General features: G+C 40.3%; 1 protein-coding gene across 4 annotated transcripts in view; it reads left to right on the top strand.

The window, feature by feature from the left end:
• Nucleotides 1–26,756, top strand: part of sts (steroid sulfatase (microsomal), isozyme S) — a 64,247-nt gene that overhangs the window by 21,051 nt on the left and 16,440 nt on the right. For all 4 annotated transcript variants that reach the window (XM_081362540.1, XM_081362539.1, XM_081362541.1 and 1 more), the window contains 5 exons: nt 1,535–1,949; nt 16,330–16,466; nt 21,153–21,290; nt 21,448–21,607; nt 21,893–22,014. In XM_081362540.1, coding sequence (XP_081218666.1) covers nt 1,535–1,949; nt 16,330–16,466; nt 21,153–21,290; nt 21,448–21,607; nt 21,893–22,014 — 972 coding nt within the window. The remainder of the gene's footprint in view (nt 1–1,534; nt 1,950–16,329; nt 16,467–21,152; nt 21,291–21,447; nt 21,608–21,892; nt 22,015–26,756) is intronic.

Raw genomic sequence — 26,756 nt, forward strand, 5'->3', positions numbered from 1 at the left:
CGCAGCATCGATTGTAGCTTTCGAAAGGGAACGTCTCCGGTTACTTAACTGTAACCTTGTTCCCTGAGAAAGCGGAACGAGATGCTGCGCTACTTTGCCGTGCTGAAGATGTCCCAGGACTGCTCTTCAGACAAAATATCCTGACGATGCACCTGTGGCTCATCTACTTATAGCCTCGTGTCGCGGGGGCGCGCCGATGACGTCACCGACCGAGGCTATATTACCTCCGGGTCAATTTCATTGACGTGTTATACACAATATTCACAGCTGGTCACGATAAAATATGTTCCCAATGCGCTGAGCAGCGCAGCATCTCGTTCCGCTTTCTCAGGGAACAAGGTTACAGTTAAGTAACCGGAGACGTTTTTGGGACTGACAACTGCATTTACTTACAGGTGGGAGTCTCATAATGTTCCGTTCAAACAAAAACTTACAGTAGTGTCTCAAATACTGTCTGTATGAACATGCAACGTGAGTCCATAAAACTGAAACGTCTTATCACTTTTGACACGACAAGAGTCCAATCCAGTTGTGATTTCATCCGTCAAATCTTCATTAACTGACAGCAGCTTTTATGTCTAGGTGAAGAGCGGAGCATTTCAGTTGCGTGTAGGTAGAACAAAAACTGGAATGAGCAGCTCCGGTGGAGAGCAGTGACTGGATCTTAAACCTTCATATGACCCTCATATCTCCATCGCTGTAAGTTAGCAAAAGCAAAACCACACACTAAAAACCGCAACACACGGTAGACAGATGTTTGTGCATTGCAGAGAATCTCTCTCGGACTATGACGTGACAGAGAACTAGTTGTCCAGTCTGGTTGGTGAGTCCTGAAAATTTACAGGTGTGAGTTTGATTAAAGAATGTTGTTGTCACTCCCATAAATGACTAGCCTGGGTTTCCCCATGCTGCCTTGCAAGCAACGCGATTTTATTCACGCTGCTAGGCAGCCTGGATACCATGGACCAAATTTTCCCCTCAAAAAGGGAACCAATCACAGAACAGAGAGGGAGCAGCAAGACGATGACGACGTCACCGAAGCAGTTTGTTTATATCTATGGATCCAACATGGCATCAGATGCTAAGTTACCTTTCGATGCAGCCTTAGATAGTGTTCTAAGTACTTTAGAACGCAAGTTTATTTCGTCTTCTTCCTCGTCGAATTTCTGCCGCTCTACATACGTCATCTGGTATAATTGAAACGATTGGCTATGAGCTATGTACAGGCGCATTTGATAGACATTCGTATCGCCCAATAAACGGCTCTGGGCATTCGTAAACCACGCCTCGAATATGAGAAAATGAACATATGGTTCCTAGACCACGTCTCAATGAGAAAGAGGTCTGACGTTAGCCAGGCTAATAAATAACTGAAATGTGTGTGGACATAACCATATTAAGGACTCAAATACATAACTGACAACCATATTCTGCTGCTGTGTGAACGTGGCAATTGAATGAACGTTAGAATGAGAAACATTAAATTCTATGCATTGTTTTTTTTTTTTCTTTAATGTATAATTTTTTTTTTTAGGGAAATGGCACCTGGGTCTCAACTGTGAAGATAGTGCCGACCACTGCCACCATCCTAACTCTCATGGCTTTGACTACTTCTACGGCACCATTATGACGCACCTTCGGGACTGCCAGCCTGGACATGGCTCTGTCTTACATCACATACATGCTCACATCCCATACAAGGGCCTTGGTATTGGTCTGGTTTCCCTGGTGTTACTCCATATTAGAGGGACAATAACTGTGACCAGGAAAGTAGTTTTTGTTTTTCTGGTCCTGGTAGGGGTGTTTGTGAGTCTCTTTGGTGTGTTGTTGTACACATTCCCCAATCTAAATTGCTTTGTCATGCGAGGGGCGGAGATTGTTGAGCAACCATATACATCAGAGAACCTCACTCAAAGGATGACCAGTGAAGCCATAGAGTATCTGGAAAGGTATGTGTCTACTTTTTATGTCCATGTTAAAGTGCAAAAAGTTTTTTTAAGGTACCCAGTTTGAGCTTACAAATGCCAGTTACTGAACTAATATCAAGGGAAATTGCCAATCCAGTTTGAAAGGTCTGTATTGAAATTAAAGGTCTTGCTTAAGCCTTTGCATTATTAATTTGATTAACTCTCTAAATTTAAAGGTAGACGTCACCCCCCCCCCCCAAAAAAAAAGAAATTCTGTCATGATGTGCTCATTTTCATTCCAAAACTGTATTACTCTATTTTCTCTGTGCCAGGTTGCTCTTGCAACTACAATGAATGGGGACAAAATGTAGGAGTACACTGCACAACTAAATTAAGAACAGATTTTATAACACTAGGATTCATACACTTGCTGGCTTAAAAAAATGGTTATAGAGAAAAACTGGGCTAAAAACTGCACTAAACGATTGAGGATTACACATGTCCAGAATTTTAAGTAGTTTCAAACACAAACTCACACAGAAACATGAACCTTGTTGCTAGGAGACAAATGACAAAAGAAAACAGTATGTGTTCTAAAATTGTCTCAAAATATCAAACACTTTTGAAATTCTCTGTCTGAATGGAATCAGTCTGAACCTAAAAAAGAAAATGTCGGTGCCCATCATACACTCAGGGTCGGCCTTAGTATTTTGGGGGCCCTGAGCAGATTTTCAAAATGAGGCCCACCTACCTACAGCAAATTTGACTTTTTTTTAAAGCAAACTTTAAGTTTATTTTTTTTTCTGACTGTATTGGCAGATAGGTAGTTAAGCATAAAGCTCACTAAATTGATACATTTCTCTGAGACATCGTATGTCAGTTTGCTTCTCATAAAAATATATATTATTCTGAAATATTGGTTATAGAAAACATAATAATAATATGATTTTTGTAGCTTGGGACTGCAGCTTTCTGATATAGTATATTAGCATACTGCATATTTTGCACACCACCCTTTCGTGCGTTGCGCTCGACAGCTTTTACGGGTGCTTGTGAAGTAGGGCTGTGCCATATCATACCGTCCACGATAATACCGGTATAAATTTTTACATGATAAAAAAGCGTCATATCGCGATATCACTGATATAGCGACGCAATGACGTATGGCACATTACGTTCCCTAGCACGCACAACAACAACACCTGTCTGAGCGTGAGAGCAGCAAGTCAGCCTCCAATGACGATCAAATCAATAATTTTAAACGTTCTCCAAGACGCAGTATTACCAACCGTGTGAGTTTCTCCAAGACGCAATATTATCAACCAGTGCCGCGTCTTCTCTCTCTCGCTCTCAAAATGGGTTGCACAAGTCAAGCGTCGATACCACACTCGTGTTTAGCAGTCAGGACATGACGGTCACTTGCATCGTAACTAAAGTTTATCATTTTCACTTCTTTTTAAGTCTTATCAGTTTAAACATTTGCGATTTTAAACTATTCAGTACTCTCGCGCGCTCTGTTTACTCTGCGTGCATACATGTATACAGTAAAGCCGTCTCACGAACAGCTCGCGAGTAACGTTAACAAAAGTTCCTTTTCACGGATTATATCGTGAACACGCAAAATTGTGTAAAAATGCCGGTCGTGGTTAGTATATTCATAAACAGTCGGTTATGTCTGGAATTAGCATAAAACGCGTGTGACAATGTGACAGTCAGCAGCATCATGAAAACAGTAATGGATCCGGGCACTAGCTCTAAAAGTGACAGCAGCCATATGTGTCTGTCATTGTCGTCAAAACAACAAAAGATAGCTTTCATTGTAAGGAATCTGAATTAATATCCTATGCATTTAATTTAGTCAGGACTATCAGTGTTATTTTACATTTGATTACCTTATACAGTTTCTGTAGCATTTCTGAATACTAGTGTTAGACCTACCCAAAAACTTTTCTCTTTATTTGTATCTTTATTATTTTGTATATATTTTTTGCTACTTTTTTGTAAAACAATTGTAAAAACACAATGAGTGAGCAAACATTTAGGTGAGATAAATGTAATAAAAAAAATTGTCAACTTTTTTTTTCTATATCGTCATAAATATCATTATCGCAAATATTCTTGAAATATCGTGATATAATTTTGAGGCTATATCGCCCACCCCTATTGTGAAGGCATCTACAGGTAAATGTAGGCTACTTTCAATAAATGCTCAAATATATGAAACTTTTAGCTGTGTTGCCATGTGTTATGAGTAAACAACTGAGCAGCGAACACTGTCTAGAGCAAACGCGCTTATTACAAACCCATCCAACATGCACCAGGTGCATTTTTGACATAGCATGTCATCCAGCATTCCCAGTTAAAAAAGTCACCGCTCGCCACTGGTATATAGAACTAGTGTAACCCCGCTCCTTTTCAGCGCTGTGCTCGTTGTCTTTTGTCGTCCGGTCTGTATTTTCACAGTAGTGCAGCAGATTAGTAAAAAAATCGTTCACTTTGGTATACAAGCATGACATTTGGCACAGATACTCTCTAAGGGCCACTATTTTGGAAAAAGGCGTTGGCCACTCAAAAAATCAATATTTTTCAAGATGGCTGCCATTCCTATTCAATGCCTATTATATCAATTATTCAAACAGTGATCCAAGCATAAAATTTGATACAAATACTCTCTAAAGGACATGTTAATGGAAAAATATGCTTGTCCCTCAAAAATTCAAGATGGCTGCCATTTTTAAAGATGGCCACCATTCCTGTCGAATATTAATTATTTCAATTGTTCAAATGGTGATGCAAGCATAAAATTAGGCAGAAATACTCTTCAAGGAACACTCTTTTGGAAAAAGGTATGTGCCACTCAAAAATTCAGGATGGCGACCATTTTCATTTCATTTCATTTCATTTCTGTCAAATAGTCATAATGTCTGCTTTGTCTGCCTCCTCTCTTTTGACCTGTCCGGCTTAGGTAAACTTGCCAGGGATATAAAATCCCCGCCGGCATAGCTCTCAGGTTCATTGGAGTACACAAGCCTCTCCACCACGGCAAGGTGCAGTCCACAGAGAGGAAGGCCCACTGTTAGAAAAAGGAAGTGGTCAGTAAAAATTCAGGATGGAAACCATTTTTCAAGATGGCTGCCATTCCTGTCCTATGTTCATTGCCACTCTTTCCAAAATAGTGATACAGAAAATATGCCACAAATACTCTCTTAAGGCCAGACTTTTTTTTACCATCATTCAGTGTTTGTGCACATTCATGTAGTCTGTCATTCAGGTGCATTGTCATTACCTGACGTAGGTCAGATTCAGGAGATATGTTATCACAAAGAAAGCAAACCTGATCATCTAGCCTTCATCTGTCTCACTACATTGAGCATTGGATTATTGCTTCTGGGCACAAAGTAACTTTGTGTTGTTGAACCGACAATTGTAGTGATACTTCGCTTGGTTCCTTCTCAAAATAGCTTCTATACCACCACCTTTATCCAGACCAGTCGTTCCAGGTCCAGGGTCATTGGCATTTTGTTCATCTTGTGAAAGAGTAGAATGTTGGTGGCAATCATTTTATAGCCATCATGTTGAGAAACATGATGGGTAGGTGGTGATTAGAGGGGTTCCTTTGTGTCTGTCTGACAAAGACAACATTTCATCCACTCAGTTGGCCTCTTGGCTGACATGGGATTTTCATTTGCCATTTTTGGGGTTTGTTGTCTGATTAAGGCCGAGGGGTTATCCTTTTACCACCTCAATCATAGACATAGTACACATTCAGGTATGGGATACAACAAGGTTCGGGTCACCTACACCTAGCCCGATCATTCATCCAGTGCCATTTAAGTCCTGTGTGATCTGTACACCTTCCAGGTAAGCATACATGAACAAGCCCCGCTTACCCTTGGCTCGGCTCGACAACCTGTCAATTCAGGTGCGGCTATTTAACTACATCTATTACTAGCTAATTGATGAGGGGCTGTTAGACAGCATTTTGGACACTAAACTTATTACTACTAGTCAAGAACTACAGTGTAAGTAAAACTAGATCAGCTGACACTAAACCCCATGCTGAGTTCCACAGCAGTGAAGTCACCAGTGTGCCCAGGTTGTGTAATGACGTTCACTCTATTAAACAAAACCTTCCTTAACACGTTAAATTGAGCTCTGACAGAAATGGTGGCCATCTTGAAAATGGTCGCCATCTTGAATTTTTGAGTGGCACACACCTTTTTCCATGATAATGTTCCTTGAAAAATATTTGTACCAAATTTCATGATAGCATCACCATTTGAAAAAGAGATGTAAGGATTCAAGATAAATGGTGGCCATCTTGAAAAATGGTTGCCATCTTGAATTTTTGAGGGACAAGCACTGTTTTCCAAAAAACATTCTTAAGAGAGTATTTTCACAAAATGTTATGCCGACATCACTGTTTGAACGATTGACATAATGAGCATTTGACAGAAATAGCGGCCATCTTGAAAAAATGGCCGCCATGTTGAATTTTAGGTTGGCCAACGCCTTTTTCCCAAAAAGTGACCCTTAGAGAGTGCCAAATTTCATGCTTGTATACCAATTTGAACGATTCTCTTGAAATATGCCATTAATCTGCTGCACTACAGCGATCTTTCGTATTTATGAATGAACGGCTCGTTTTAAAATGTTGCCGGTCTACTGACATTTGTTAAGACATATGCCTTGAACATTACAATCCTTGTGATAACTTTCGTTAACTTTACATTAAGTAAATCCACTTCAAAAGCCAATTAATCCTGGACAGCAATACCATAGAATTATACAGAGAGAGAGAGATAGAGTCTTTTTTGTCCCATAGGGATAATCATTTCCACACATCCTTTTTTCACACACATCCACATAAACACGTCAGATGTGACAACTACTTGGCAACTTAGGTGGGGGGTGGCAGTATTACAGTTTGTTCAGCACTGTGATGGCGGTGGGGACAAAACTTTTTTTGAAATAGGCTTTAGCCCAGGTTAGTGCTCTGTATCTGCGACCGGATGGGGGTAGTGTGAAGAATTTATTCAGGGGATGGTCAATGTCAGCTGCTATTGCGCGTGCTAGGCGTGTGATGGCTGTGTCATTCATGTCTGATAGGCTGGGTGTGGGGAGATTGATAATCTTGGAGGCAATATGTGTGATTTTAGTGAGTTTGTTTTTGCAGGTGGCGGTTAGCATCGTGTAGAAACAGGTTGAGCAGTATAGCAGGGTGGGTTGAATGATGCTTTTATAAAGTAGGAGCAGGAGGTGAGGGGCAACAGAGAGGGCTTTCAGTTTGCGTATTACATGTAGTCTTTGTTGTGCACGTTTCTGGATGGCAGTGGCATGTTCCTTGAAGTTGGTTTTATTATCTATAATGAGTCCCAGGTATTTAAAGCTGCTGACCTGTTCGATTGGTTGACCGTAGATGTGGGTATGGTTCAGTCCAGGTGGTGATTTGGATGTGTACATGACCAACTCTTTTGTTTAGTTGGAGGTAATTGTTTTGACACCACTGTGAAAACTGTGAAATTGAATCCTGATATGCTATGATGGAGTTATTGTTGTTGAGTAATCCAACTATGGCAAAGTCATCAGCGTATTTGTAGTAAGTAGTGACGGGTGATGGGCTATTGCAGTCGTTGGTGTACAGGGTGTAGAGGAAGGGGCTGAGAACACAGCCCTGTGGGGCACCAGTGTTGGTGATGATGGTTGTTGATGTTGTTGAGCCAATACTAACGGTCTGCGGTCTGTTGCTGAGGAAGTTGTGGATCCAGTGAATGAGAGGTGGGGGGATGTTGAGGTGATGTGATTTCTTGATTAGCTGGTGGCGTTGGATTGTGTTGAAAGCGAAACTGAAATCAATGAAGAGGACTGAGGCAAAGTTTCCAGATGTCTGTAGGTGTTGAAGAATACGATGGAGAAGGCATGCCACTGCGTCCTCTGTACCTCGTCTGTGTCTGTATGCAAATTGATGTGGGTCCAGGTGTTGTCTGACGGTTGGCAAGATGAGGTGGAGGATTAATTTTTCCAAACATTTCATGATTATGGGTGTGAGTGCAATTGGTCGATAGTGGTTAGGCTCTGAGGGGTGGGGTTTCTTTGGGAAAGGGTGCAATGGTTGAGGTTCCCTTTCAAGGGAACTCGCGTTGCGTCGAGATTGACGCTATGGGAACGCATTGCGTAATTGCATCATGAAGCACTTGTAAAATCAGTCCAATGGCGTATAGGCGGGTGACGTCATGGCAGGAAGCTATAAAGCGCACCCAGACCAAACATTGTCAGCTTCTGTGTCTTCAGCAAGCGCTCTCTGTGAAATCTGTCTCTGTCTATTTATTGTTGTTTGTCCTAACAAGCAAATTATATATCTAGACAGTAATATAATGGCGAGCAAACAGCATTTTGGATCGTGTGTTCCTCCCCGCTCTCGCTTCATTACGAGTGGGGATACACGCGATTTATGTGTTGTTTGTTTGGGAGTAGAGCATGCACGGTCAGCTCTAGTAAAAGGTGGCTGACAGTGTTCATTCATAATTCCTGACGTGTAACATATGCACTTCGAGAGTTTTAGCTCTGCTCCTGTTGGCTTTCTTCTCAAGGGAAGAAAGTCAAGAAAGATTCTTTGGCTTGGATCTCGCGTTTGCCGAGGCAGCGCGTAGATTAGGCTACGGGTCTGCAATAAAGATTCTGTGACTCGATCTCGGATCTCGCGTGTGCTGAGACAGCGCGTAGATTACGGGGCTGCAATAAGAATCTAATGGCTCAGATCGCGCGTTTGCCGAGGCAGCGTGTAGATTATGAGTCTGCATCTCTGCAATAAGAATCTAGTGGCTCAGATCGCGCGTTTACCGAGGCAGCGCGTAGATTATGAGTCTGCATCTCTGCAATAAGAATCTAGTGGCTCAGATCGCGCGTTTGCCGAGGCAACGTGTAGATAAGGTCCGATATATTTATATACTCACAGGGAACTGAGCAGACGGGAATTTCCTTTTCTCTCTTTCTCTTATGATTGTTTGCAAACTAATCATGTGTTTGTAGACTATTATTGTGGTTCTTTTTGTTTGAGAATATAATATGAATTTAATTTGGAGAAATTAAATATTTGTCTGGCTTTGAAAGAAGATGTATGAAAATAATATATTCTATTTTTCATCCAGACCAAGTTCTGTATTAATACACTAAATTTAGCCTTTCACCTAGACCGTTTCTACTTGTCTGGTTGACATTTGGCTGCATTTAATTTTTGAGAAAATTAAATATGTACTTATCTGATCTCTGAGGAGTTCGATGTCTATATTAATGTAGTATTCAGCATTTCATCCAGACCGTTTCTACTTGTCTGGTTGATATTTGGCTGTATTTAATTTTTGAGAAAATTAAATATGTACTTATCTGATCTCTGAGGAGTTAGATTTCGGTATTAATATGCTGGGGCCGTTCTGCCAACCCCATCATCTCGTGTGCTTTGGGGCGCAACAGTCTCCAGTGAATTCTAGTCTCAGATGAGCCTTTATCTCACTGTCCGCCCGGAAACGTAGCGGCGCTGGGATTCTTGCCCCCTCCAAGGAGGGTCTCAGAGCAATCATTTCGGCTGTTCCCTGCCGGTGCGCCGTTTCAGGGCAACGAATTGGTCGCTTGAGTAATACCAGAGACCAGTCTTGAGAGGCTGGTTCTCTTAATTTCCGGGGGGAAGTGGTTAACACCTTACTATACGGTTCCCATTTCCCTTTGATGTCTTCGGGGGGCCGTTCTGCTACCCCGCCACCTCGTGTGCGTCGGGGCGCAACGGTCTCTGACGAGCCCACATCTCCGTGTCTGCCCGGAAACGTAGCGGCACTGGGATGTTCGCCCCCTATGTTGAGGGTCTCAGAGCAGTTAGTTTGGTCGTTCCCTGCTGGTTTGCCATACAGGGCACCGAATTGGTCGCTTGAGTAACACCTAGAACAATCTGGAGAGCTTGGTTATCTTATTAGATTTTTTGGCAGCGTGGGAACTTCTGCCAAACATATCTCAACAGAAACAGAGTGTTTGCTCCTGATCCCCCACTAAAAGACTGGGGTTGGGTTGGCACTCTCAACCGCAGCCTACAAGGGGTAAGGCGGATCTGAGGACCGTTATTATTTCCAAGAAGGCTGTGGAGAAAAGGTCCTGACGCCCGAGGGGTTAGGCCAATGAGGGCAATCTCCTCTGAAGGTAAGCGGTTAACACCTCATTATACGGTGCCCGCTGCCCTTCGGTGCCCTCAGGGGACAATTATGCTAACCCCGCTAACTTGTGTGTTTCGGGGCGCAGCGGTCCCCGGCGGCACATATCTCAGGGTCCACCCGGAAACGTAGTGGTCCTGGGATGCCCGCCCCCTCCAAGGAGGGTTCCAGAGCATTCAGTTCGATCGTTCCCTGCCGGTTCGCCGTACAGGGCACCGAATTGGTCGCTCGAGTAACACCTACACCAGTCTCGAGAGGCTGGTTCTCTTAGTAGATTTTTTGGCAGCGTGGGAACTTCTGCCAAACATATCTCAACAGTAGCAGAGCATCTGCTCCCGAGCCCCCACTAAAGGACTGGGGTTTAGGATGGCACTCTCAACTGCAGTCTTTAAGGAGTAAGACAGATCTGAGGACCGTCTTTATTTCCAAGAAGGCTGTGGGGGAAAAGGTCCTGACGCCTGAGGGGTCAGGCCAACGAGGGCAGTCTCCCCTGAAGTAAAGCGGTTAACACCTCATTATACGGTGCCCACTGCCCTTCGGTGCCCTCAGGGGACCATTATGCTAACCCCGCCACCTTGTGTGTTTCGGGGCGCAGTGGTCTCCGGCGAGCACATATCTCAGGGTCCACCCAGAAGCGTAGTGGTCCTGGGATGCTTGCCCCCTCCGAGGAGGGTCCCAGAGCAGTCAGTTCAGTCGTTCCCTGCCGGTTCGCGTTACAGGACGACGGACTGACTGTTCAACAACAACTAAATCCGGAAGCCAGTGTCGAGAGGCTGGTACCTCTGCTAGAATTTTTGACAACGTGGAAGATGCTGCCAAATATTTCTTGTTGGGTCCTGCAGACCATAGAAAAGGGTTATCATCGGGTCTCGCCCGCCCAGGTTTGTGGGGGTCCTATCCACCGTGTTGGGCCCCAAGCAGGTTCTGGTAATGGAACAAGAAGTGAAACCCTGTTGGAGAAAGGGGCCATAGAACATGTACCTCCCTCCAGCAGGGACACCGGGTTTTACTGTCGGTATTTCATCGTTCCAAAGAAGGATGGGGGATTGCGTCCCATTTTGGATCTGAGTGTTCTGAACGAGTCAGTCATTCAGCTAAAGTTCAAAATGTTAACACTGAGACAAATCATGCCACAGATCAGATCCGAGGACTGGTTTGTCACGATAGATCTCAAGGACGCATACTTCCACATTTCCATCCTTCCATATCACAGGAAGTTCCTGAGGTTTGCTTTTGGGGGCAAAGCATACCAATATCGAGTTCTTCGTTCGGCCTAGCACTATCACCCCAAACTTTCACGATAAGTGTCATCCGTTGGCAGTTTGGCCCACAGGAAGGAGTTGCGATTACGGCTAAACGCCAAAAATAGTGTGCTTTCTCCACTACAGAGGACCACTTTTTCTAGGCGTGGTTGGGACTTAATGTTGATACAGGCATACCTCTCACCTGCACGTATAGAGTACATCCTGTCAGCTGTGAAAAGAATAAAGCTAGGCCAGTCACTCACTGTGAAACAGTTTCCGAGACTGTGGGGTCTGATGGCAGCAGTGTCCAACGTGATACCTTTTGGCCTGTTGTACATGAGACCCCTGCAGTGGTGGCTCAGGACCAAAGAGTTTCCCCGAGGGGCAACCCCTTTCGCATGATCAGGGTCACGCGGCGATGCTTACGTGCCCTAGTTATGTGGAAGAAGCCTTGGTTCTTGTCCCCAGGATCCTGTGCTGGGAGCTCATTGTCGTCGCTTAACGCTTACGACGGATGCTTCCCTCATGGGCTGGGGTGCGATCATGGATGGTCGCTCGGTGCCCGTGGACGGGTCACCATCTCACCTGGCACTTAATCACCTGGTGATGATGGCTCAGGCTCTACATCCCTGGGCACCAGATTCAAGGAGCAGACATCCTGTCGAGGCAGGGGCTGAGGCCCAGGGGAGGGAGACTCCACCCCGAGGCGGTGGAGCTCATATGGTTCCCTGATTGTTCTACTTCCGGGAGTTCTGGAGAACAGAGTTATGTGAGTGTGGGTTTGGCCCCTGAGGGGGCCCAACTCATAGACTCGAGTCTCTCAACTGAGGTTGTTGAGGCCACAATCTCTCTAGAGCTCCCTGCACAGGAAACAAACCAGTTTCCTCCGTGGTGCGTTGGAGCAGGAGCAGTATGGCGGCTTTGTAGCCTTGTATTAGGGGTATCCCTACAAGAGGTGTGTAATGCGGCGGGCGGTTCCTTTCCGCACACACTCATCGGGTTTAAAACCTACTTTTGGGCTTCACTCCTGGGTCCCAGGTTATTCTGTCTTTGTTGTGCTCGCCTGATTTCACACAAGACAGGCACTGGTCACTATGGTGGCGTTGGTATAGACGTTCCCATAGCGTCAACTCGACGCAACGCGAGTTCCCTTGAAAGGGAACGCCTCGGTTACGACTGTAACCTCGGTTCCCTGAAGAGGGAACGAGCGTTGCGTCACCTTGCCATACTTCCGGCGCGCCTGTGATCGACTTGCTTTGACCTATCAGAAGTTGACAATGTTTGGTCTGGGTGCGCTTTATAGATTCCTGCCATGACGTCACCCGCCTATACGCCATTGGACTGATTTTACAAGTGCTTCATGATGCAATCACGCAATGCGTTTCCATAGCGTCAATCTCGACGCAACGCTCGTTCCCTCTTCAGGGAACCGAGGTTACAGTCGTAACCGAGGCGTTTTCCAGAGGGTGTGTATTAAGGCTGTCCTATATGATTCCCAGAAGATGGTGTGAAAAGATAAACTTCAGTTTTTTCATATATAGAATTTTTTCATAAATTTATAGTTTTATGTGCTGCATGTTTCAGAGTGGAGCACAGCACTGTTCATTTTCTAATCACAGTTAATGCTAATAAAAATATATATATATTATTATTACTATTAATAGAAATAATAACAATTATATTAATAATTTGGTTGTAACATATATCATAATATAAAATAACCTTGAACATTAAAGTGCTAAAAAATAGGAGTAATAAATAATCAAAACACTATCAACCAATATCTAGATAGTCTTTATCAATGTTATTATTCAGGGGTGCAAACAGCGTGCTTTTCGGCGCCTCCCGCTTTTTTCACGTCAGTTTGGGTGACTTGTGTGAATCGTGCAGATCCGAAGAGTTTTTTTTTTAGGGGGGGGTTAGGGGGGGAGGGGGTGGATAGTAAATAGGAAATAAGCGAATCAGAACACTGCGCGTCAAACCAGCAGTATGTGCGCAAGCGTGAACCACTAGTGTTTCTGTCTCACTCTGGATCTGCCACTGCATCACATTTCTCCCTGCGTGGCGTGGAGTGTCCGTTTTTATGTCGGCTCTCATGTTAACTGGTTAGAGCTTGTGTTAGAGCACAATGCCTGCGTGACACACACACTTCTCAAACCGCGTGCTAGAAATAGAACCGCAACCGACGCCTATTTTTCAGCGACACGCAAGAGTGTTGGAAGTTTTCAGACAAAATAGAAGGCGCAAATACATATTAATAAATAACATTTTGATGCTTGAAAGTCTCTCGGTTTTGACAAATGCATATATAATTGTAATTTAAAAAATAGGCCTAATTATCGATTTTCAAATATTGCCCCTGTCAATAGGCCTACAGAACGAAATATTCTGTAGCCTATTTTGCCGTCTATACTGCCGACGTTGTCTTTGCTGTATCAGGCTATATATATTATGTTGAACATCCAAATGTAGATGGTCTGTCGGCGCACAGAGCCACGCAGTCGCAGACAGCACGTGAAGTTCGTGAACACCGAATTCCCTTTTCTTTCTTATCTATTTGTGTTTGAACAGACATGTGCTCGAAAAAATAAGCCAGTGTCCGTTTTAACTAGTTTCCCCGTAATTGCAGTCAAAATAAAACGGATGCGTGTCATTACCAGTATTAGATACGTGCATTCGTCTTAACACTAGAAGTGCCAGAATTCCATAACTACTAGAACTGCCACAAGCGGTCATTTTGACCGCTAGATTCCAAACTAGGCTATATCTTTAATGATAAATACCCAATTGAGAGATTAATGCATTTATTGTATTAGGATGTCTTTTAAAAACAAAACAACACCAAACTGTACATTTAAAAAAGTTTAATTATACATTTATAAATACATAATATCCGTAGATGTCCTAATCAAAATGACGGAGTATGAAAACCTATGTTTTCATGTTTCTGTTCGATCGCGTCCGCGCCCGCCGACACACACACACACACACACACACACACCATATTCTAGCATTGCAATCTTGACATTGCAGCCTGTTCATTATAGCCATAATATAATAATAAAATAGTCAACCTAACATATAAAAATTCCACTGCTCTGTTTGTCAATAGCCTATACAATTCGTACCATTTTGCGCATGTGAAGAGGATGATTTTTTTTCCGTCGATACTGGAACGTGAGTGAAGTACAAAGCCTATAATAAAGAATAGTTTACCATTCAAATACATCGCAAATGTTTAAACATTTTGATTCTAATTAGAGAGTTACGTGACGTGAGCCTAACGCCGCTTACTTTCACTTTTGCTTATAAAGTAGCCTATTTCATTTTGGCTTGTTTATAGTTCTTTTTTTCTGTTCTGAATATCATTCCATTTAAATGATTTGTTGTGGAATATGTTTTGTGTATTTTTTACCACATTTTATTGTTGTGTATATTAGTATAGCCTAAAATAATACCGCGAAATTCAGTGCGGTCAATATGACCGTCTATGGCCGAAATAGGTAAATATGTTCATTTGTTTTTTTGCCTTATGTGTAATTTATATGAAAAACATTTTAAATGAAAATACAGACACTTTTAGGAAAAGTCAGGTACCAGCAGGATTGTATTTATTTTTTCAAAAAAGTTATTGCAGATATAAAATTCAAAACGGTCAAAATGACCGCCATGGCAGTTCTAGTGTTAAAGGGACAGCACCCAATATACCTGCAGCTGTTTGTGTCACCAAAGTTAATCAAACAACAAAATAGAAAGAGAAAAATCACGTTTTGTCAAAAGATAAACTGTATTAATACTTAATACTTAATTTACCTGAAAAACATAAAGCACTGCTTTATTTCTCATGTATTTGTGTTTTATTGTATTTATATTTATATTTGTATTTTGTTTTTTAGTTTCTATGCAGATGCACTAGGCCTACCCTACACAATTACCCCAATCATCCTAGAATTATTAATTATTTACAAAAAGAGCTATTCAAATCATCAGGTGAAATTGTTTTCAGGAAGTAGCAGTAAAGCAAGAAGAAGAAGTGCAAGATAGTTTTTCTAAATTTCATTTGACTCTGTGCCTATAGGGGTGGGTTGGGGAGGGTGGCAATGTAGTATCTGGATATTTGCCGCGGGACGAGGGCTTCGATTACCTCTCTCTTTTTTGACCATACATGTGTTTGCACCCCTGATTATTAACAAACGTTCATGTCTGAACCCCTGGCATGGGGTCCCCTGAAATCTGTTAATTCTGACTGCCCCAAATCTGCAAAGTCTCTATTCCAGCCTTGAGGCTTTCAAGATTCTAAAAAGACACGAAAACACCATAAACATATAATTCAGTGAATAATGACCACAGTTTGGCTTCAGAAGATCTCAAATAGATTTGAAATCATATGGACCACTTTTATGATACTATAATGGTCCTTTTGTGTCCTTTGAAGTTTAAACACATCAGTTCCAATTTATTTTGTGAAATTGAATGATAAGTACAATTGTTCAAAATGTGTAATTTTGCGCTCCATATAAGAAAGTCAGTCATAAGGGCTTAAAATGACATGTGGGTGAGTAAATAATGACAGAATTTTTTATTTTTTATTCGTTTAATTAAAATACAGTATCTCTCTGCCTTAATTCTTAGATGTATCAGATAATTGGTTTATTGGGAAATTGTGTTTTTTATCTGTAAAACCAATGATAGATTCTTATAGTAATGTTCAAGTTTAAATTCTCTCCTTGCTCTATTGTAAGACATGTCATCAACAAAGCCTTATGTTAATTTGGTTATCAACAAAGCCTTATGTTAATTTGGTTATCAAAGTTAATTTGGTTATCTGGTTTACACATGGAATCAAATCCCTTTCAGCCAGGCTCCTGATCCCTGATCTGATGGGATAATACAACCCTGAAATTATGTGCTTTGTGTTTGTCCAATGGTAATGCAAGATGGAACATTAAGGGTTTTCTTTTTGTTTGTTTGTTTTCCCCACAGGAATTCACAGAGTCCTTTCTTGCTCTTCTTCTCATTTATTCAAGTCCACACTGGACTTTTTGCCTCTCCTCTCTTCAGGGGGAAGAGCCAGCATGGCCTCTATGGTGACGCTGTCATGGAGATAGACTGGAGTGTAGGTACTGAATGACTTTTGACTTTGCCTTGTCACAAAAATATTCTTAAGATAAATTGATAAGTTTAAAAGCAAGTTCGGCAAAAGTAAGTGGACACCTACTTGACTACCATGCTTGAACTTGTGCACCCCATAGCCTATACAAGACCCTCTCAATAGTTCCATCAGACTGTTATCTTAAAAGGGATAGGTCATCTAATAATGAAATTTCTGTCAGCATTTACTCACCCTCACCCTCATTCCATTCCAAACCTGGCTGAACTATCCCTTTAACATTCCTAACATGCTGTAAAATGAAAGGGATAGTTCACCCAAAAATGAACTTCTCCACCCAAAATTAAAATTTCTCTCAACTTTTACATATCATTTTCCCTCATGCTGACCCAGATATATGGGTAATCCATCTCTGTGAGTCTATATAATGCAAATGTATGTAAATTAAATGGGGAATCCTTACTACCCCAGTTGATGAATCAATGTCTACTGAAGCAAAACTTAAGGTGTGTGTAAGAAACATTTATTTTAAATATAAAGTATTGCTTCCGTCATACTTGGGTTCATACGAATTCACACTTGACATAAACATCAGTATGTTGCTAAACTTACGTGAGACGTGACAATTCTCTGTGGTTTTGCGTCACTTTTTTTTTTTTAGAATGCACTTTCATCATATTTCACAACATGCTGACGTAATGCTTCACGGCACTGTCATGACAGCTGTATATGACAGTTGACCGGAAATTATGGTTTATCGTTAAAAGTTTCTATTTTCTTACACACGCACCTATCATTTGGCTTTAGAAGACATTGATTCATCAAATACGTTGTGTTGATTCCTGTCATTTTTATTTTTGTGGTTTGAAGCACAACTTGCATAATATGCATTCAGAGATGGATTATTTTGATTATTGTGTTCTTCAGAGGAAAGAAAGTCATATACACATGGGATGGAATGAGGGTAAGTAAATAATGAGATCATTTTCATTTTCTGGGTGGAGTATCTCTAGATACATGTGCCTGTGTCTAGGGCTGTGTCCGAAATCGCCCCCTATACCCTTAAATAGGGCACTATTTGAGGGGACAGCCATTTGTAGTGGGGTCCAAAACCATAGTGGACGTTATTGAGTGCACTCATTCAATCCCACAATGCACGGCAACAATGAGTGTACAACTGATGTACGCTCAACGGCTAGAGAATACCCTTAATACACTATTAGAGTCGCACACTGAATGAATTCCCGAGATGGAGATTGCGCCGCAGCTTAATCATCCATCCATTTTCCAAACCACGCTGGTCCAACGTAATATACACAGGTATAAATTCCTTTTTTTCATTTGTTACTAAATTGATGAATTAATGTTTATGCTAGTTTCCATGGCAGAGTTCAAGATAAATCTTTTCATTACTACTGGATCTGCCAGTTTGCTACGTTTCAAATTATTATTATCAAACAGCATGCACAAACTATGCAAAATCAGCAGCCCTCAGTGTCTGAATTCACTCACTTGTTTTCATTCACTCAAGTGGAGTAATGTAGGGAATAGTAAATGAGGGTATAGGGGCGATTTCAAACAAAGCAAATTATTTTAGTTTTTAGTGTAGCTCCAACCAGCTCCAGAACACCTGACTGGAAGCTTCTAGTAATCCCAAAGACCTTAATTAGCTGGTTCAGGTGTGTTTAATTAGGGTTGGAGCTAAACTGTGCAAGACAGTCTCTGCCCCTCCAGGAACTGAGTTTGATGCCCCTGCTTTGGAAAATAAGTTTGAAATGAAATAATCAACAAACACATATGGGTGTGGTGTTTGGAAGTCAACATACATTTGGCCTTACAATGCAAGTCTTGGTAATAAGCTATTATCTCGAACTGAACTACATATTTATGCTTTTTCTTGCCTTTAATTAATCAGATTTATCAGATTTGCTAAATTTATCTTCACGGTAGCTGAGCCGAGAAAGAATTTATCACAAACTAATGAGAGTGTCCCTTAAAAGGACACAATGAATGGGTTCTAAAAATGTCTATGGAGTTTTTGTGTGTGTGTGTGTGTGTGTGTGTGTGTGTGTGTGTGTGTGTGTGTGTGTGTGTGTGTGTGTGTGTGTGTGTGTGTGTGTGTGTGTGTGTGTGTGTGTGTGTGTGTGTGTGTGTGTGTGTGAAAAATGAGTATAGTTACCATATAAATTTAGTAAGGCCATTGTTTATAGCACAAAATGGTTAATCTCATCACTGTTGTGCAAGAGCGATCATTTTAAAGCAAAGGACGGTTATCTTAGTCATACTTGAGTATTCGGGAGAATAAGCAGAATTAATGAATTGATACCAGCTGTCACAGTCACTACATTTCCCATCATCCTCCCTGGCCCTCACTTGCATGCTCTTCCTCTGTTCATTGTTCAGTTTCTAGCCACTCCTTCATTAGTTAATTTGGTTCAGCTGTATCTTGTTAGTTACTATGGTTACTGTCATTGAGTTAATTTGCCCCAGCCGTGTCTCGTTTCCCTGATCTGTTCTCTGTGTATTTAAGCCCTCTGTTTCTCCCTCTTCCTTGTCTCGTATTTTACTTTAAGTTATTATTTTTGTGTGGTTATGTTTATTTCTGAATTTAAGTCTCCTATTGAATCTCCTTTGTTGTGCACTTTATCTTAACCACCTCATCCGTGACACCAGCAAGGTGGTAACCAAATAATTGGATTTTTTTAAGGTACAATATGTAAGATTTTTGCATTAAAATATCCCAAAATCTCAAGGCCATTGTTATATATTTTGTTAAATTGATTACTTACAATATCCCAAATGTTTCCAACTATTTTTAAATTGTGAGAAAATTGCGATTTTTAACCAAGGAAATGGGAGGGGTGAGCTGGGAGTCGCCAGTCAATGGCGTCATATCCGCGTTACCCTCGGTTTCCGCTCGTACTGCGTGGAGTCCTGGACAAATGCCGAAGTTGTAGTTGTAGCATCTATCATGCAACAAACGTCAGCTTGTTTCGTGCAGTCGTTATGGAACACAATTATTCTTTACCGATTGCAGCTGGTTCTGTCAACAAAGACAAGTCCCATAAACATAAACGTCAACGTACGGGTATTATTGCTTTAGGTTTGTGTTTAGTTTATTGACATTGTTTATCATGTCTGGTGTTTATGGCCACGTAAATAAATATAGTGTGGCGAGCAGGACGAGGCTGAGGGCCGTGAGAGAGCGGCACGAGGCCGGTGGTGTAATTACTGATGAGCGACACCTGCGCGACGCACCGGTCTCGTATCTCTCACGGAGGAGCGGAAGCATAAAGGGGGAGCGACGACAGTGAAGTCACATAAAACTGCGCAGCGTTATCACAACAATGAATTCGACAAATACAGTAACATCTATGATAACCAATTTAGTATTAAACCTTACTTTTCTTGTGGTTAATTCATTTTAATGGAATAAAAGCATGTCATTAAACGCAACATTTATAAAAATAGAACTTTACCTCATCCATGAACATGATTTTTCGATTCCCATCTGACTGATTTACATCCACGGTGGAGTTGAAAACGACAGTTCCTTCACATCGTCATCAAGCTATGCCGTTGTTGTTTGGAATGTAGCAGCAGAAAATCTTGCATATTGTACCTTTAAGTTTTTTAGTTAACAAGATTTTTTTAGGGAATTTATGTCTATACACAATTTTTTTTTTGTCTAGTATTATTTAAGTATTAAAGCATGATCTTTAATATCTAATGGTTTTTAAGATCATAACCTACATTTAGTCAGTTGTATCAAAACATTTGACTGGTAGAATGAAAAAAATAACTAGATGAAGGCAAAAAAATAAGTGTTAATGTTTTGTTTAAATTTCAAGAACAAACTTTGCAAGCTTTGGTTCTGTGTTAATGAAGTTGTGTATCAGAACTTTTGTCCATTTTGCAGTGTAATGGTGGCTATAGAGGGTTAAAGGGATAGATCACCCAAATGTGACAATTCTGTCATTATTTACTCACCCTTACCCCTTTCCAAACCTGAATGAAGATATTTTGAAAATATTCTCACTGGTTTTTCATTCACATAATGGAAGTCAATGGAAACCAAAAGTGTTTGCTTACCAACATTCTACAAAATAAATTTTGCAGAAGAAATAAATTTAGAAAGAATAAATGAGATAATTTTAATTTTGGGGTGAACTATCCCTTTAAATACCTTGGATGCATGAAAAAATGCCAAGTACAATTCAGAATCCAAATGCATGGAAAAAAGACCAGTCGCAACTCAGTATGCAGATTTTACAAGGACGCCAGTTATCAATGAAGGATATTAGGAATGCATTCTTACTTTTATATTATAGTAGTAGTTTATTTGTTACCGGCAAAGTGTGTAATCCCAGTATTGTATAGAATGCCTAGGTAATGTATAGAATTAGGTAATGTATTTTTTGCAAAAAACATCAGGAATTCTATACATTGCCTAGGCATTCTATACAATACCGGGATTTCACACTTTGCCGGTAACATACATCGACAAAACAAAGTTCAAATAGAGTCTGTAGTGCATGTTAAGTGGTTTGAACTGAACTGGTAGAAAAAACTTTCATCATCCACTAGATCTGCTAATACAGTCACAACCTTCAAGAGACAACTGAAGATGATTTTAGTATTTTAATATTGATCTTATCGTCGGTCTGACTTCTCACTACGCTGTTGCTGTTCTTAGGTCAAATCATGCAGACTCTGGAGCGCTTAAACTTGAAGCAAAACACTCTGGTTTACATGACTTCAGATCAGGGGCCTCACCTGGAAGAGATTTCCATTCACGGAGAGATGCACGGGGGTTATAGCAGCATATACAAAGGTATTCTGTCCGAGGGTTTGCCCACAGAATAGTCCTGAGGGCCAGTTTATCAACCCTTGTGAACAAAGTATCACATTTCAGCATTATTTTCAGTTTAAAAGTTGAACAGTAACTGCGATTTCACTCCCTCTGTTTCTCCATACCCTCACTGGAGCAGCTGGCAAGTCTACCAATTGGGAAGGTGGGATTCGGATACCGGGGATTCTTCGTTGGCCAGGTGTCTTGCCTGCTGGGAAGGTCATTGATGAGCCCACTAGCAACATGGATATTTTCCCCACGGTGCTGAATTTAGCTGGTGCTTCCATACCTAGTGACAGGTCTGTAGCCTAGCAACAAGATCTGCCAGTCAAGAATTTGGTTACTGAGACAACAGATACAAGATACAGATATAATAGATGCTAATAATCAGGAGATACATTAAAATATTTGGATATAGAGAAATCAATTGATTAGATTGTATTTTCAGTTACTTAATAAGATGAAAATATGCCCAAATTAGCTAATTAGTATAGAATAATGATGTTTTGTGTTTTGGCCACCCAAACTGCTAAAAAGACTCACTAAATAGGCTAGCAATGCATTACAACTTGTTTCCATTTCAGAGTCATTGATGGCCATGATCTCATGCCTCTGCTACAAGGGCAAGTGGAGCATTCTGAACATGAATTTATGTTTCATTACTGCAATGCCGAACTGAATGCTGTCCGGTGGCATCATCCTAACAGTGAGTCCTAATTTCAATGCACCTACCTTTATACACTCTCATGAAGCAACTAATAATTATTTTGATCATCTAAATAATTACTTTTAGTCTGTTAGTTGTAAAGTAGACATTTTGCTGAGTTGCTCTTCAAGTGATTCAAGATATAGATAGATTGATTGATTTATAGCTGAAAACTGATGTCCCTGACAAAGGCAACCCCCTACGGACACACTGAAGCTTGAGTCGCTATTTGCTAATTGCCAGACTTTTTACATGGAATGCAAGAATGCAAATTAAAAAATAAAATCTACATAAATGTAATATAAAATATTCATTTTAAACACTATTAAAGTCAAAGAAACAGTCTGTAATAAAATAAGAACAAATAATCGAACTACAAGCAATAGCACAAATAAAGAAATAAAACAAAGATGCAAATGAAATAAACAGTGCTTTTAAGGTTTCACAGGTAGATCTAACAGATACAGATTAGATTAGGTACAGATATTGGATAAAGTAGCCTAATCAAATTTAAAATAACACTGCATAGACATCAGTGTATAAATTAAATATAGATGAATCCTTATTAAAGTTACACAAGTTATTTAGTCAATAAGTGATTTTTGCAGTGAGTCGGTTGTTTGATTAACATTACAAACAGACAGCAGCAGGAATATTAGGCTGCTGTCACTTTAATAAAAATTGTATGGATCCAATAAACTGATACTGTACACATGCATTTTCTTTCTCAACTGTTAACACTCACTTAAGACATAACCGATTGTGTTTACTAGGATACTCGCCAAGACAGACATTTTGTCATAATTTTGTGTGAATTTGTCCGTTAAAACACAAGATTCACGTGCTGTCAGATGCTGTTTTCTGGGCACGTGCTTCAGTTGTGCAGTTTGTGCACATAAAACTTCACAAACGTATTTTTCGCGTCGTCTTGTGCTTTGAAGTTTAAATTGGCAAGGCTTAGAAATGATTATTTATACGAATTATTTTCAATTTTTGCTCATATTTGTTAGTTGTCAATGCTATACTCTTGATTATATATATATATATATATATATATATATATATATATATATATATATATATATATATATACATACACACAGTCATGTGAAAAAGAAAGGACACCCTATTGAATTATATGGTTTTATGTATCAGGACATAAAAAAAAATCATGGTCCTTGGCAGGTTTTAAAATTAGATAATTACAACCTCAGATGAACAACAACACATTACATATTACACCGTGTCATTATTTATTTAACAAAAACTAGGCCAAAATGGAAAAGCTACTAACTTAGAAATCAGGTGCTGCTACTTAGAAACCAGACGCTGCTAATGAAATGTCTTTGATTAATTGATCATCAATCAGCAAGTGTGATCATCTCTATAAAAGCAGCAGTTTTGGCAGTTTGCTGGTCTGGAGCATTCAGGTGTGTGTTAACACAATGCCAAGGAGGACACCAGCAATGATATTGGAGAAGCAATTGTTGCTGCCGCCAATCTGAGAAGGGTTATACTGACATTTACGAACAATTTGAAGTCCATTATTCTACAGTAAGGAAGATTATTCACACGTGGAAAACATTCAAGACAGTTGCCAATATTCCCAGGAGTGGACATACCAGCAAATTGCAGACCGTGCAATGCTCAGAGAAATCGTGAAACACCCAAGAACTACACCTCAGGCTCTACAGGCCTCAGTTATGGCAGTACAATTAGAAGAAGACTGAACAGGTATGGCTTGTTTGGAAGGGTTGCCAGGAGAAAGCTTCTTCTCTCTAAAAAGAACATGGCATCACGGCTTAGGTTTGAAAAGTTGCACCTGAAGACTTCTGGAACAATGTCCTTTGAACAGATGAGACCAAAGTGGAGATGTTTGCCATAATGCACAACACCAAGTTAGGTGAAAAACTAAACACAGCATATCAGCACAAACACCTCATACCAACTGTCCATCACAAATGATTTTTGGCTTGTTTTGCAGCCACAGTACCTGGGCACCTTGCAGTCATTGAGTGGACCATGAACTCCTCTGTATACCAAAGTATTCTAGAGTCAAATGTGAGACCATCTGTCCGACACCACTTAGCTGATATTGGGTCAATCAACAGGACAATGATCCCAAGCACACCAGCAAATATACAACAGAATGGCTGAAAAAAAAAAAAAATCAATTTGTTGCAATGACCCAGTGAAATTCCAGACCTCAACCTGACTGAAATGTTGATGCGGGACCTTAGGAGAGCTGTGAAAAAAAAAAAAAGCCCACAAACCTCAATGAACTGAGGCTAAATTGCAAATCGTGGCTTAATAATTAAAGAGTCAGACTGGTATCCCAAAGGTTGTGGGTTCGATTCTCAATACCGGCAGGGATTGACTGAGGTGCCGTTGAGCAAGGCACCTGACTCCCAATCGCTCCATGGGCACCACAGTAAAATGGTTGCCCACCTGGTCTGTGTCCACAGTTTGCAGTGTGTGTGTTCACTGCTCACTACTCCTTATGTGTGTGCACTAACTTTTATGGGTTACATGCAGAGAACAAATTCTGAGTATGGGTTACCATACTTGGCCTTCATATGTCACTTTTTTTTTAAAGAAGAGCAGGCCAAAATTCCTCAAGAATTATGCGAGAGAGTTATGCTGTCATACAGAAAAAGATTCCTTCAACTTACTGCTGCTAAAAGTCACTCTACAAGCAATTAAATCATAGGGTGTACTTAATTTGTCACACATAGCTTATTCATTTTGGCTTTATTTTTGTTCAATAAATAATGACACAGTGTAATATGTCAGTTGTTGTTGTTCATCTGAGGTATTATTTACCTAATTTTAAACGTACAGTATGGCATTTTTCGCTACTAGGGGTCGCTAACCTATTTACAATAACAAAGGCGTAGATTGATGACGCAACATTTGCTAAGAATTATGGATCTTGTCGTCAACGTCAAGCCGACCGATCTAATAATGTTTATGGATGACTGAATACATAGATGTTTTTATCATGACTGTGATATGAAGCAGTTCGGGATTGCTAAGAGACAGCTTTCAGCTCCAAACGCGACGCGAGTCCCGCGGATATAAAAGGAATATGGACATTTCATTCTACCGAACTTCACGCAGAATTACTACTCACAGGTCAGTTTATTAGACAAATTAAACTTGTGAGGTAACGCAGCGCTGTTTCACTTGGTCTAACATTACACTAGCACACTAAACTGCATTTGAATGTGTTGAAATGTATGTGTTAGTCTGTCTGTATGAGACTAGCAGTAAGCTAGATCAACATTAGAATAACATACAGATCATATTCTGACATTTTATCATTGTTGAACTATATAAAATTGATTAGTTTTATGTAAATGTGCTCACCTGTTTAATAAAGTGTAGGAGCGATCGAAGTCTCGGACATGGAGCTCTCGTTTATATACTGTCTATGGGAGCTCTAACGTTAGGCATCTCGAAAACACCGCGCTGTAGTGTTGTCACGATACTAGAATTTCTAACTTCGATACGATACCTTAAAAAATATCGATATTTGATACCATTTTCGATACCACGGAGAAAAAAACTGCCACAATATTAAGGGGGTATTTTTTTATTTAAAGCTGAATATAACAAGTCTAGAACATGATAATGAGGTATATTTTACAAAAATGTCCTGAGTTCTATCTGTTAATATTTTTTCATTGGACCAGAGCTATATGAGCCGTTGCATTTTTATTACCTACTGTTATCAAAGATTACTGTAAAAAATGGATTGTTTATCGGTCATAAATGCTGGTTAATACATTAACGTTATTTGATGAACAGATTTAAACACAAACGTGCGTGCATCACGCAAAAAATGCTCACTGGATAGGCATGAAGTCAAGTCAAGTCACCTTATTTATATAGTGCTTTTAACAATAAAGATTGTGTCAAAGCACTTAACACTATCAAATTGGAGGACAGAGTGTCAGTAATGTATAATAATAACATTAAACATAAAATTTTCAGGCATATTATTATTGAATTCAGAGATGTCATTGTCTAGCTCAGTTTAGTTTAATTATATCTGTGTAATCAAATTGATGATAATCGCAAATTTAGGCAAATTGCAGAATTAAATAATATTTTTTTGAATAAAGTTAAATAGGCACAAGTTAATTTACATTTGACCACAGTTAAAATATTTACTTTTAAGATTCCTCAGTCAGATTATATTAACTTTAAGAATTACAGTGGAAAAACGAAACAACACACTCATAACAACAATACTAGGCCATCTTGGTTAATGTTTCAGAAAAGTTAAAATGAGAAGTTACAGAGGAGTTACAGTTAGTTATAGGGGAATTCAGAAAGAGGTGACCCACTGATGGTGAGTAGCATACAGGAACATGTTGCTAAATTTACATGTCCCCCTGGAGCTTGTTCGTTAAGTCTGTTTTCAGAATTTAAAAAAATGAGTGATGTGAGGGATATTGATAGCCAAACAATCTTTTGGGTGCCCGCAGCCCGCTCGCAGTGTGAAGCGCGTCCGCGCTATTCTCCGACATGCCCGCTCGCGGTGTGTTTTTGATTCTTGTTTTAGTTCTCCTTTCGCATTGGCGGCGACAAAACGGAAATAAAGAAACGGGACGTTTCTCGAATTAAATTACAAATTTCTCCTGGTTTGAAAGTTGTTGGAAACAGTCGGGATAATGTAAGTACACAAAAAAAAATATATATATAACATAGATATAGTGATTTTTGCTATTTTTAAA

Source organism: Scardinius erythrophthalmus (assembly GCF_964197995.2).
Source record: "Scardinius erythrophthalmus genome assembly, chromosome: 3".
Taxonomy (NCBI): Eukaryota; Metazoa; Chordata; class Actinopteri; order Cypriniformes; family Leuciscidae; genus Scardinius; species Scardinius erythrophthalmus.